A 14105-nucleotide genomic window follows, 5' to 3' on the forward strand; every position below is an offset into this window, starting at 1 on the left:
TTTGTTTCCTTTATGTTAATTAGTTTTAAAAGAAAAAATTAAAACACTTTTGGGGCAACTATTTTATTTTTAAAAATTGTTCCTATATAGAGTTTTTAGAATAATCACATTCTACAATGATCTCAAAAATTACTCTTATAGTGAGTCATAATTATGTTATTTCATTTTATTAAAAAAAGACCAAATATAGTATACAATACGATTTAGTGAAGTGAGAATATCACATTCTATTTTTTATTTTTAGTATTTTAAAAATTGGAAACTAACTAGGTTACTAATTCCAAGATCGTTTCACTTGTTACTAGTATTTAACTAAATCGGCCCATAATATTGTTTTGTTTGTCAATAAAATCTCAATTTTTCTACTTACCTAAAACAAAAAAATCTCTATTTTAGGAAGACAAAAGTCAAAAAAATAAATAAAAAGAGATTATTTTAATGTAAATGATGTGGGCCCAAAATGATTCTGACACAACAAATTTTGCTGGCCTCCAGGCTAGCACAACCTTTGGAAAAGAATCCCAACGGCTCCTCTTCGGTGGCGACAGATAAGTGACCGTTGTGGGCTCTTATTTATATAACCGTTACAACACACCCTCTGTGTCATCAGAACAGCACAACCCTCCCAACACCACAATACACACAGTGATCACAGACTCGAGGTGAGTTAGGTTTTTTTTTGTTCTTTCATTCATTTTTTTCCTTTGTTGAATCCAAATCTCTTACATTCTCTCTCCTCTTCTTTTCTTGTCTGATTTTCAGTGTGGTAAGACAATCAATCCACCATGACTGTTGAGGTTAAAGCTCAAGAAACCCAAGTTGCTGAAACTTTTGCTGAGCCCATCAATGTTGCTGACGAAGCCGAGAAAGTTGATGTTGTCAATGGAGAGACTGAAGTGAAGAAAGTGGATGATGAACCCACATCCAAAACAGTTGAGAAAAGCTCTTCCTACAGAGAAGAGAGCAATTTTCTCTCTGATCTAAAAGATAATGAGCGGAAGGCCTTGAATGACTTCAAGACCAAACTCGAAGAGGCCATCCTCGGAAACAATCTCTTTAATAAAGAGGACAAGAAAGAGACTGAAAAGGAGGAGGATAAACCAGAAGGAGAAGAAGAGAAAGAGAAAGACCAAGCAGCAGCTAAAGAAGGCGGCGAAGGCGAAAAAAAGGAGGAATCGAAAGCCGAAGGAGAAGTCAAGGAGGACAATGAGCAGAAACCTGAGGCGGGTGACGAAGAGAAAGGGGTGGAAATTGATAAAGATATCTCAATTTGGGGAATTCCCCTTTTGCCCAGTAAGGGTGTTGAAGGCACTGATGTAGTCCTGCTCAAGTTTTTGAGAGCTAGGGAGTTCAAGGTCAATGAGGCCTTTGAGATGCTGAAGAAGACACTTCAATGGAGGAAGGAGTTCAACATAGATTCCATCTTGAATGAGGATCTTGGCACTGATCTGGCCTCCGCCGCCTACATGAGTGGTGTAGACCGCGAAGGTCACCCCATTTGTTACAACATTTTTGGAGTTTTGAAGAATGCAGAGAAGACTTTTGGGACTGAGGAGAAGCGGAATCAGTTCTTGAGATGGAGGTTCCAGTTTATGGAGAAGGGTATTCAGAAGCTTGATTTCAAGGCTGGTGGTGTCAATTCATTGCTTCAAATCAATGATCTCAAGAACTCCCCTGGACCAACAAAGAAGGTACTTCGTGTTGCAACTATGCAAGCTATTGGAGCTCTTCAGGATAACTACCCAGAATTTGTGGCAAGAAATGTAAGACAATTCAAGGGTTTTTATTTTATTTTACTTTTCATTTAGTCTAATGATTTGGTTCATATAAGCTAATGGGCGTCAATAATTTTGGTTGCAGATATTCATTAATGTGCCTTTCTGGTTCTATGCCTTCCATGCCATTTTATCTCCTTTCTTAACCCAAAGGACTAAAAGCAAATTTCTTGTTGCTCGCCCGGCTAAGGTCACCGAGACCCTTCTCAAGTGAGTAGTTCTCTCTGTTACCAAATTTAGCCTCAAATGACATGAAATTCTTTGAAGCATATGAAATTTACTCAAAACATTGGACAGGTACATTCGGATTGAGGAAATCCCAGTCCAGTATGGTGGCTTCAAGCGTGACAATGATTTCGAGTTTTCAAATGAAGATGCTGAGGCTTCGGAACTTATTGTCAAGGCTGGATCAACTGAGACCATTGAATTGCCTATGGCAGAGGTACTAAAAGAAATATTTGGTTTTGTTTTCTTCATAAAATGAGGTTTTGAGGACTGTGCTTGACTAAAAAGTGCCTTTTTTTTTTTGGTGTTAACAGATTGGAACTACTTTCCTCTGGGACCTGACTGTTTGGGGTTGGGAAGTTAGCTACAAGGAGGAGTTTGTTCCTACTGATGAGGGTTCTTATACCATCATTGTTCAGAAAGGAAAGAAGATGGGGATACATGAAGCACCAATTCGCAACACTTTCACCAACAATGAACCTGGCAAAATTGTCCTCACAATCGAGAACAATTCAAGCAAGAAGAAGAAGGTTTCGTATCGATACAAGACCAAGAAGAGCTCCACCTTTTGAGAGCTAAGCTTATTAATATAATCTATACAATTCTCTATATACCTATATATATGATTTTGGTTTGGGGGTGAGAGAGGACAGGAATAGTAAATCAAAGTGAGCATTTTTATTTTATTTTATTTTATTTTTATTTTATTTTGATATTCTTCATTCTTTTAGCAGGATCAATAATGTTCTGTAGTTTCATACATATTATGAGCTTATGTTGTTTGGGTTCTCTCTTGTTGCAAATCTTGTAAGAGTTTGATGAAAGGGTTTCAAGTTTCAATTATGTATCTATCATTTCTTTAAATAGTTTTCTTCAACACCCAACTGAAAAATGAAACCTCTGCTAGAGTGTGGGGTGCCCATGTGCACTCTACATAGGTCACAATTGGTAAGTACAGGCTAGTTTGGTGTGATGGAATGGAATCAGTTAGGAGGGAATGTGAATGGTTTTTATTCCATACCCGTGTTTGGTAAGATAAATTAAAGTTGGAAAGAGAATCAAGAGGCATTATCGAGAATGACCAATCCCACTATTTCATTCCCTCTCTTTAACAATGGAATGAGCATTCTATTCCCACATGGAATAAAATTAAAAAAATTATGACAAAAAACCCCTTCATATCAAATCTGCTATACTCCTTTCCATAATCCAGTAACTTATATATATATTCTTCGATGCATCACGTATTGTAAAAAATACTTTGCAATATAAATAGATCAAGAACATTTTTTTTTTCCCTATATGGTAATCATGGTGTGTTTTGAGATAATATTCAATTAATGGAAGTGGTGAATCAATTCCAATAAATAAATAAAGGATTTTTTTAGAAAGGAGATTGTTATACTCCTTTCCATAATCCAGCCTTCTTCCCCGCCACCATCATCATCTTCTCTAACACACGGCCCAACCCAACCTCCAACACCTCCATTCACTTGCCCAGTTTCTTTCTTCTCTCTACTTACTCTCTCTATCTCTTGCCCCAATTTCATTCTTACAGACCTCTTTCTTACCCTAGATTGGAAAAAATTTCTTTAGATGCTAATTTTTTAGTTAATTTTTTTTATTAATAATAAAGGTTATTTGGAGAAAACTATATAAATTTATTCCATTTTAGTTTTTACATTAGTCAAATCAAATGTGAATAGAAATCATCATTTCATTTTTACGCATTCCATGTTTGTAACCAAACAAGAGAATGTGAATCATTCCTATTCTATTCCATTCCCATTCCATTTTTAATTTCATTCTCATTCCATTCCATTTCATTCACGGACACCAAACTAGCTTAGAAGTGAAGTGAAACTGGAAATAGTACTCTTCAATACTCAATTGAAAAATGAAACCTCATCATATTCATTGATTGATCAACATAGTCTTCTAGCCTTTGCTCAATTCGCATGCTATAGTATCTTCCCCTAGCACTACCTTTACTTGGACTATGCAATTTTCCTAATCGGGCACACTTAATGGTCTTCTTTGTCTTTGTCCAAACCATCTTAACCAATTTTTTTCTCATTTTATCTCTAATTGATGCTACTCCAACCATCTTTCAAATATGATTATTTTTAATTCCATCCTTTTTAATCTTACTTCACATTTATTTTAATATTCGTATTTCTATCACTCACTTTATTATAAGGTAAAGTGCAAAAAAAACCTCATAAACTATTACTGTTTTGCAAATAACCCTTGAACTAAAAGCTGCCCCTGAATTATTGATTTATTGCGATTAAGGTCAAATATATCACAAAAGACTATTTTACCCTTTTTCATTAAAATTTTCATTTCTTATTAAATTATTTTTATTATCTTTTCTCTTATGTAAATATTAATTATACTATTTACCTTAATTTTATTATAGTATCAATTGATTATAAAAATGAAAAAATAAAAAAGATAAATAGATTTATAACTACTAGTTTCTAATTGATTAACTTATTATTAAAACTTCATTATTTGTAATAAAACTTGTTATAACCAATTTAAAAATTTTATTGTAAAAAAATATTTCTTTTTCATATAATATATTGATGAAAATTAATAAAATACTTATAAAAAAATACATTCTTTTCATGTAATATATTCATCAAAAGTGTAAAAATTAATGGGTTAATTTCACTGACACCTCCTTAAATTTGGTCAAATATCACTCTTAAACATCTTTCGAAAATAATCATTTTTACTTTTGTTTCAGTTAAAAAATATAAAAAGATAATTTTGCTCCCGAAATATCCTTTGACTTGGTCAGAAATCTCACTAACCTTAAAAAAAAAATTAAATAAAAATACAAGTACAAATTTACAGAGACATAGGCTTAGAGCCTGGGATTAGAGCCTGCATCTCCCAAATTGCCATAGGCTTCTCAGACTCCTGTCTACCTAGCTTTAACCTAGTTTCCCTTTCTCTTAGCCTGGCAGTATAGTAGAGCAGGTGAGAAAAAGAACATTCCATTTAAGTCAGCCAGTAGCGCAGCCCATATTTGACATCTGCAACGCAATTTTTCTCTCTTTTCTATGCACAAAATCATCCAGTATTGATCAAAAGAGCCATATAAGACAATACTTGTAATAGACGGCGGACGATTCGGCAAGAGAAGGAACCGAAAGCAAGCGACCCGGAGATGTCGACGTCAACGTCTCACTCCCTCCCCGGCGACGCGTGTGTGTGTGTATATATGTGTATGTATATATATATATATATATATATATGTCTGTGTATGTATATATATAATAAATGTGTCAATTTATAATAAATTGAGGAATATTTTAGTCTTTTAATATAATTATTTATTTTAAATAATTGTTTAAACAAAATTAAAGAGTATTTAAGTCATTTTATATCGTGTCATAACTGTTTAACTAACGGTTGTGGTGTATGTGAAAAAGTGATGTTATTTTTGAAAGATATTTGAGTGTGATATTTGGCCAAACCGGAAAGAGTGTTAGTGAAATTATTCTCAAATTAATTAATTTTTTAAAAAATATTCTACTAAATATTTTTATTTAAATAATTAATTTCAAAAATTAAAAGTTAAGTTATGCAAATTTAATGGAGAATATGCCATCAAATTTATATAATTTTTTTTTCATAATTAATTTAGATAAGAAAAATATATTAAATGCAATTTAATAAGAAGGAATATTATGATCATTTAATAAAATATAAGTATAAACATTAGGATATGTTACAATAAAATGTGATAGTTTAGGAGATTTTACGCACAAAATATAATTCAGGGGAGTTATTTACAAATTCAAACATAATTCTAGAGAATTTTTTACACCTCACTCTTTATTATATGAAAATGTTGTTTTCTAATTGTCAATTCCATGAAGCATCGCTGGTCTAATAGCCTCTCTGTAGAACTTCCCTTGCAATAGTAAGAAAAAAAAGCCTATCAAATAATATACTAGATACACTCCTCCTTGAACCCATATTGTCTTATTCGATGATTAGTTGTTATCTATACTTTCTCCTCCGTTATGAATAATTGAGTCTAAATGATAAAAATGCAACCCATATTGTCTTATTCTATGATTAGTTGTTATCTATCTATACTTCCTCCTCCATTATGAATAATTGAGTCTAAATGATAAAAAATGCTCACTTTTTGTACTTTCGGTTCTCAATCCTCACTGCATCCTCATTTCTCTTTTTAAATTAAATTTACTAAAGTTACACCCTATATATTTAATTTTATTTCTACTTATCTTAAACATTTTTATTTCTAAAACTTCTCATCAAAACTCTAACTTGATATGATTTTAAATATCTTATACATTACTATTAAAAGTATAAAGAGTTTTTGTATATTAATGTTTCCGTACATTAAAGTGTTTCAGTCCATTATTTTTAAAAAAAATAAAAATTTATATGTTGGGTTTATATATTTCCTTTTAGAATAACACAAATTATTTATTTATTATGTGTTTTTATTTTAAAATAAATATAAGAGCATCTCTTTGTGTACACTTTTTTTTTTTTTTTTTTTTTTTTTTTTTTTTTTTTTTTTTTTTTTTTGTAAATCTAATGTGTCATAATAAATTTATACAAAAATTTTGAATTATTTATTTTTAGCTCCAGCGTTTGTTTTATAACTTTTGAAAATATATCCCCTAATAAAAATCAATCAGTGTAATGCATGGATTCCATATAATTTTGACAAATTGGTTAATGGAATGAGAAAGATAGAGAATGTGGCTTTGTAAAAAGGTTGGTAAAATACATAACAATTTTACACATCGGTGAAATGACAGTGACAGTGTATGCCTAGAGATAAATAATAAAAAATAATAATAAAATAAAATAAAATAGTACACATCATATGTAGCATATATTTTACACAAACTGAGATTTTTAGAAGAGTTTCTATAAAACTCAAATTACATATTTAGAAGAGTTTCTACAAAACTCAAATTACCTATTATTATGAGTTTTTTTAATAAAAATAAATCTAATTAGATAAAGAAATATATAAAATAAATAAATAATTTAGTCTTTCTAATTAAACAAGGAAATATATAAAGAAAATATTAAAAAATATAAATAATTGAGTCTATTTATATAAGCTATTTAGAAGAGTTTTTATAAACTTGAATTACATATTTAGAAGAGTTTCTATAAAACTCAAATTACCTATTTATTATGAATTTTTTTAATAAAAGAAAATCTAATTAGATAAGGAAATATATAAAGAAAATAAATAATTTAGTCTTTCTAATTAAACAAGAAAATATATAAAAATATATAAATAATTTAGTCTCCACATCTTTTCTAATTTTATAAATGATATATAAATAAAATTCTAATATATAAATAAATAAAATATTAGTAAATTGTAATAAAAAATAGTCTTAATTTTGATATTGTTTTAGGAGTTTGAAAATACACTTATCAATAATTGAATTTCTATTTTAAAGTTCAATTAAAAATTATATTTTTATCTCTTTTACCTTGCGTCAATTTTATGTTTATGGATATTTTAAAATTTATAATTATTTAATTACTTTGTTAAATTAGATATATATATTATAAAATACGTGGTATATGTAATAATGAAAGAGAAACATGTGAACATGTGAGGTCCGCATGTTAGGTAAAAAGAAATTTGGATCCCTCTTGTGCAGGGAACGGTCCAGGAGAAGATGCGAAGGAAAGAAAAAGAGGTTAATGTGTGCTCCCTATGCATAGATAGCAGAGATATGTGTGAGAAAAGTGTGCTGATTAAAAAGTTACGGTTATGCGCGTGTACGCATACTCTCATGTTGTTCAAAATAACGAATTTTTAAACGAATTAAAAGTCAAATAGTCAATTAGCACTTTTTTACTTTATCAGATATAACTATAATTAATATTTGTTATCTTAATATTCAATTTAGTTAATATTTGTTACCCTTATTCAATTCCTCTCCTCCTTAATCTCTTCTATCTTCTTTCAATTTCAATCACTACAGCCATATCCATGCCATCACAGTTACCATTGTGTCCTTTTAATTTTTTTATTTTTTCTTTCAAGAGAGAATTTCATTTGTCAACACTATTAAACCAACCCTTTGCCTCCAAACACAATATAAAAAATATATATCCTTCACTCTGGACTTTTTCCAAATAACAAGAAGCATTAACAACCTCAATTTCAAAGCTTCATTCCCCATATCGACTTCCAGGTCAACGGAGGTTGGTGAAGGCCAATTGATTCCTACACCAGTATATCCCTCGGAAGAGCATGGAGTAGATACTAATCACTGGATGCACGATTTTCCGATACCATAAACTATTTCCAAAATTAGAATGATGAGATTGAATATTTAATTGTATTTGTGACATAAAATTTGAAAGAAATTGTAATGCGTGAAAACATAAATGGAAATGAAAACGAGAAAATTGCCAGAATCAGAATTCGGAGATTTTTCTTATTTTTGTAAAATCCAAATGTGGAGATCTTTCTATTGTTTCCATGCCAGGATTAAGCAATATATGCTTTCTGTTTGAGATTCCATTATTCATGAAATGTGGAATAATGGGTCGAAGAAAAAAATTAAGAAAGCAAAAAAATAAAAAAAATAAATAAGAGAGCAACGATCAGGCCATCAAGGGAAAAAAATTAAGAGAGCAAAAAAATAAAAATAAATAAATCAAAGTGCAAAAAGAAGAGAAAGAAAGAGAGAGTGACTGTAGGAGAATGAATATGGTAGTTGTGTTATGGTTGTAGTGGTGAAGATGGTGACTGTAATGGTGTGGATATGGTAGAATTGGTTGAGATGGCAAGGAAGATGGAAAAGATTAAAGAGGAGAGAGATTGAATAAAGATAACAAATATTAATTATGGTAAATTGAATATTAAGGTAATAAATATTAACTATGGTTAGGTATGATAAAGTAAAAAAATGCTAATTGACTATTTGACTTTTAGTTCACTGAAAAATTCGTTCTTTTGACCGCATGAGAGCCTGCTTGTATATATATATATATAAGTGTGTTGACTTTTTAGAATAAATAAAAGAAAGCAAAAAAATTAATGAAAAACTGTTACAGGGACATTTTTTTTTTTTGGTAAAAATTTTATATGTTACCCAGTAAAAGCTCATTTTTCTATATATATATATATATGTGTGTGTGTGTGTGTGTATGTGTGACTTTTTCAGAAAAAAAAAAGGGGAAAAAAATTGCAATGTTGGAAACCAAAAAATTAATGAAATCTGCTACAGGAACTTTTTATATTATTATTATTTTATAATCAAAATCATTATCATTTTCAACTTGTATAGAGTGAGAAACAAAATATATATATATATATATATATATATATATATATATATATATGGGGACATGAGGAAAGGGGTGTCATAGAGAGAATTGGACTTGTAGAGCGAGAAATTTAAAAGAGAAAAGACTAAAGAGGTTTTATTTTTATTTATTTTTTAATTAATTAAATTTTTTTTTTTTTTGAAGAGTGTCAAAAGGGTAAGAGCGAATCCAGAAATTGTTAATGGGGGCTAATATTAAACAAGGGGGAATTGGGGATCGAAAGATTAAAGAGTTGGAAAATTTTAGAGGAAATAAGGTTAGACTTAGAGGGAGAGAATGAACGAATTCTCTGATTTGTGAAAAATTAGGAATTAAGGAGTTTTCTTTGCTTTGACTTAGTGATTGTTTAGGACATGTTTGGTTTGAGCCTATTTGGTTGAACCTTTGTTTTAAAATTGTGGCTTATTTGGATGAGTTAAAATTAGATGACTAATACTACTACTAATTTTTTCTTTTTTAAAACATTGAACTAATTATACTTATAGGGGGAGCCCCCAGCCCCCCTTGGATCCGTCACTGCAAAAGGATATGTCATTTAGTTGATAATGTGTGAAGTTTTGTAAAATTTTATTCATTTTTTCATTGATCCAGACCATAAATTACACTGGGTACAACCACCTAATATTTTCTCACTAACTGCTTCTCTCTCCCCCTTTGTTTTTTTTTTTTTAATAAAAATATAAGTAAAAATCACCACCAACTAATTAAAATTTTCATATGTTACCAGTCAAAGCTCATTTATATAATATATATAAATATATATACATGTCAAAGCACCTTTATATAATTATATATATATATATATATATATGTAATATGTGTGTCAAAGCTCTTTTTTCTATATATATATATAACTGTGTGACTTTTTCGAATAAAAAAAAGGAAAAAAATTGTAATTTTGGAAACCAAAAAAATTAATGGAAAACTGTTACAGGGACATTTTTTTTTGGTAAAATTTTTATGTTACCCAGTCAAAGCTCCTTTTCTATATATGTGTATGTGTGACTTTTTCAGCTAAAACAAAAAGGGGAAAAAAATTGCAATGCTGGAAACCAAAAAATTAATGAAAATTGCTACAGGAACCTTTATTACTATTATTATTATTATTATTTTTTTATAATCAAAATAATTTGACAATTTGTGTTTAAAAATATTTGGTCATTGGTTGGGTGTGAGTTGATTAATCCATTTAATACTCAATCTATTTATGGTTATGACCCCATAAATGGGTTCATATCCAAAACCTACTCAATTGCCACCCTTAGTTCTTAGGAACCACGATGATCAACTAGCGGTGAGAATTTTGCATTAGCAGGTGTTGATGAAGTTCTGATTAGAAGGGCGCCTTAGATTGCTCCAATATTGGGGTTTAGCCTGTTTTGGGAACCCAGAAATTGTAATAGTCATTCTGTGACTAAATGGGCTTTGCACCAGAAGGCCAGTGACCTGCAAGCCATCCTGATTATTTGTGACTCTGGCTGTTGATTGTATTCCTTCAATTGGTAAATATTATCATCACTTCTGGAAAAATAAGAAATAAAAAAAACTCATTTTTGTTTGTCAAGGTGATTTTTGTTGAGGGTGAACTTTAGTGTAACGATAAGGTTGCTCTATTGTGACCTAGATATCATAAGTTTAAAACAGTAAAAAGTATCTCCCATAAGTAGAAGTAAGGGTGCGTACATCTAACCTTACCCTGACTCTACAATAAAGAATCATGCTCCAAATTGCTGGTTCAAAACTACCCTATTTCTCGCACGCTTGTGAATTATGCTCTCCATGTCGACTGGGAGTGGTGAGATTATGCCTACGAAGCTGAGACATGTCCAATGGCTCATAAATGAAAGTGCAATGTCTTATCCTGTTCAACTATGCATGCTATATCATATAACTACACAAACATACAAACAGAAACTTTATTAGGTAATTAAAAAAAGACTATAACTACACAAACATATATTTACTTTGGTCCCAGTAATTACATGAACATATACTAATTTTTCCCTGGAACCCTTATTTATGCCAATAATACAATCGCACATAGATTTCGCTCACTACATTATTTTTGGTCGACCATGGATTGATCTATCTCTTCTTTCCCCATGATGACAAAGGTGGAAAGCTTTGTTCATTCCTGAAGAAATTACCAGGATCAACCTTTGTCTTCACATGTACCAATCTCTTGAAGTTACTCTTGAAATACTTAAGACCCCAAATGCTTGCTTGTGTGTAGCTTGTGTTGCCTTTAATATTGTTTACTCCCAAGTCAAGATCCCTATAGTTGAGATATGCAGCTCTTGGAGACTTGGTAACATAGGGAGTCATGTACCTGTAAAGACTTCTGATCCAACTTATATGCCTTTCCAATGCCTCTGACCCTTTCTCATCCCAAAACACTACATAATGAATGTTGTATATATTCCCAGCTCTATGTGGGAAAGGTGTTTCGGATTCCGAAATCTCACTCAACCTTCCACCATAAGGACTCAACAACATCTCAGCCCCATTCTCATCTTCTTCATTATACCTCTCCCATATGCCTTCTAGTCCATTCTCTGAAATGGGCTCCTTCACAAAATCTGACTTCCCTTTATAGTAGGATTTCCCACCAAGAACACTCCTATTCAACAAAACATCAATGGAGTCTTCAATAGAGAAGCCTTCAAAATAAAGAATCGACTGGATCCAGCTCATTTCAATACCATCTTTTTTCACCATACCCAATTCAGGAAAGCTTTTTTGCATCAATGGAAGGAGTGTATCAACTCCACCAAGGTACAAGGAAACGAACGAAGCTCGTATCGTTCTTCTACCAGCTTGAGTACTAGAATTCACACTTCTTATGAAGACTCTCATGAGAAGGTTGTCATCAAATTTATCTGCAATGTACTGCCATCTGTGGACAAGCTTGGTTGCATTTTGTTCCAATGTCCTGCTGACATTGAAAACTGTCACAGTGGATGGAACAGTAACCAAATTTACCTTCCATGCAAGAATGACTCCAAAACTAGATCCCCCACCTCCTCTGATTGCCCAAAAGAGGTCTTCCCCCATGGATTTTCTATCAAGAAATTTACCGTTAACATCGATTACATGAGCATCAATGACATGGTCAGCAGCAAGGGCGTGTTTACGCGACAGCATGCTATACCCTCCCCCACTTATGTGTCCTCCAACACCAACCGTGGGGCAAACACCGGCCGGAAAGGCAAGAGTTCTACTCTTCTGAGCAATGCTGTGGTAAACTTCACCGAGGGTTGCACCGGCTTGAATCCATGCAGTGCTACTTTCAATGTCAATAGTGATTTTTCGAAGGTTTATGAGATCAACTATGACAAATGGGACTTCAGAGAGAGAGAGAGACGAGAGGCCCTCATAGTCATGTCCTCCGCTTCGGACTCTTATTTGCATGTCATGTTTTTTGGAACAATATATGGTTGTCTGAATTTGGGACTCATCCAAAGGTGTGACAATGACCAGAGGTTTGGGAATACTTGGTGATATGAACCTTAGGTTTTGTTTGGAGAAATCCAATATGGATAGATAGGAGGAGTTGTTTGGGGTGTAAATGACTTTGGAGATTGATGTGGAGTTATGAGAATGAAGGGAAAGGCATTGAAGAAAATCTTCATGGGTATCAGCAGAAACTACCCATGAAATTGATAAAACAACATAAACAAGTGAAAACAACAAAGTTCTTGGCGTCTTCATGATTTTGTGTATAAGAAGGATAAATATTGATCTGCTATTTATAGCCCTTGGACCAACAATAGATTTTAATCATGTGATACATCTGTTGGTTACGTGTTCCATTTTTTTAGCTTAAGGTGAATAATCAATGTTTTCTGGATTGAAATCCCTCTACAAGAAATGAAGAAAAAGAGAATTAAAATGAAGAAATTAAGGAAGAACCATATCTTTTTCAACCCATTAGAAAACTGTATATAACTTCTTCTGTTTTGACACGGAAGTGTTAGATATGAAACTACGTAAACAGTTTTGAGAATGTAGTTTTCTTGTGAAAATTTTCTGCTTGGGAAAGGGTATACGTAAGTTGAACATTGTGTTCTTGATCATCATTGTCATAAGAGTAACCTTCAAGATTATCTTTTTATCGCTTATTCAACCATGCAGGAGTAGAAAAAAGTGACGAGGATCAAATTTTTAAGCATGGGTACGTAGTCGATACATCGTACGTGTACGTAAGTATATTTTCATGAGATGTTCTCAATGATATGAAATATAATTAGCAGATAATAGTGATTAATGTTCTTGGTCGACTAAGCTCTTTGAATTTTCTCTAGAAGAAAACAGACGATCTTTTAGTTTGACGATAGTCATTGCTATTGACATTTCAGTGGATATTTCATGTCATTGTATACAATTTTTCATCATTCAGATTAGTAAATGAAACTATTCTCCTCTAGGTTATCCATCCAAGTTTTTCAAGTTCCAGCTTGCAAGAAACCTATGTGTTGGCACCAAAACTTGGCAGCCACCTCAGTGGTGACGTGGACCAACGATGGGCCGACACTTGTTTAGTTTGGTTTCAAGAAAAGTCGGCCAATTGAGAAACAAGAGGAGAAAATCTAGAAATTTAGCCACCTTATCCAATAAGGTTGTTGCTGAAATTTGGTAATTAATATTTGACATAATTCAAATATATTATTTCAGTTTGAATAGAAGAGATTTAGTTGGAATGAGATTCCTATGAAATAGGAATTTCGTTGCAAAGGA

The 14105-nt window shown here is 31.8% G+C and overlaps 2 protein-coding genes across 2 annotated transcripts; one reads left to right on the forward strand and one right to left on the reverse strand.

The window, feature by feature from the left end:
* The first annotated feature begins 593 nt into the window (after window positions 1-593).
* Window positions 594-2843, forward strand: LOC132313165 (patellin-4). Its single transcript, XM_059811847.1, has 5 exons — window positions 594-662; window positions 763-1763; window positions 1861-1985; window positions 2073-2217; window positions 2315-2843. The coding sequence occupies exons 2-5, from the start codon at window positions 786-788 to the stop codon at window positions 2570-2572; spliced, it is 1506 nt and encodes a 501-aa protein (XP_059667830.1). The 5' UTR covers window positions 594-662; window positions 763-785; the 3' UTR covers window positions 2573-2843.
* Window positions 2844-11270: 8427 nt separating this feature from the next.
* LOC132313176 (tetrahydroberberine oxidase-like) lies at window positions 11271-13085 on the reverse strand. The gene has a single exon (XM_059811857.1). The coding sequence runs from the start codon at window positions 13077-13079 to the stop codon at window positions 11454-11456; it is 1626 nt and encodes a 541-aa protein (XP_059667840.1). The 5' UTR covers window positions 13080-13085; the 3' UTR covers window positions 11271-11453.
* Between the last annotated feature and the right edge of the window lie 1020 nt (window positions 13086-14105).

Source organism: Cornus florida, unplaced genomic scaffold, assembly GCF_030987335.1.
Source record: "Cornus florida cultivar Cherokee Brave unplaced genomic scaffold, ASM3098733v1 CherokeeBrave_3.0.0_Hap2_Chr01, whole genome shotgun sequence".
Lineage (NCBI taxonomy): Eukaryota > Viridiplantae > Streptophyta > Magnoliopsida > Cornales > Cornaceae > Cornus > Cornus florida.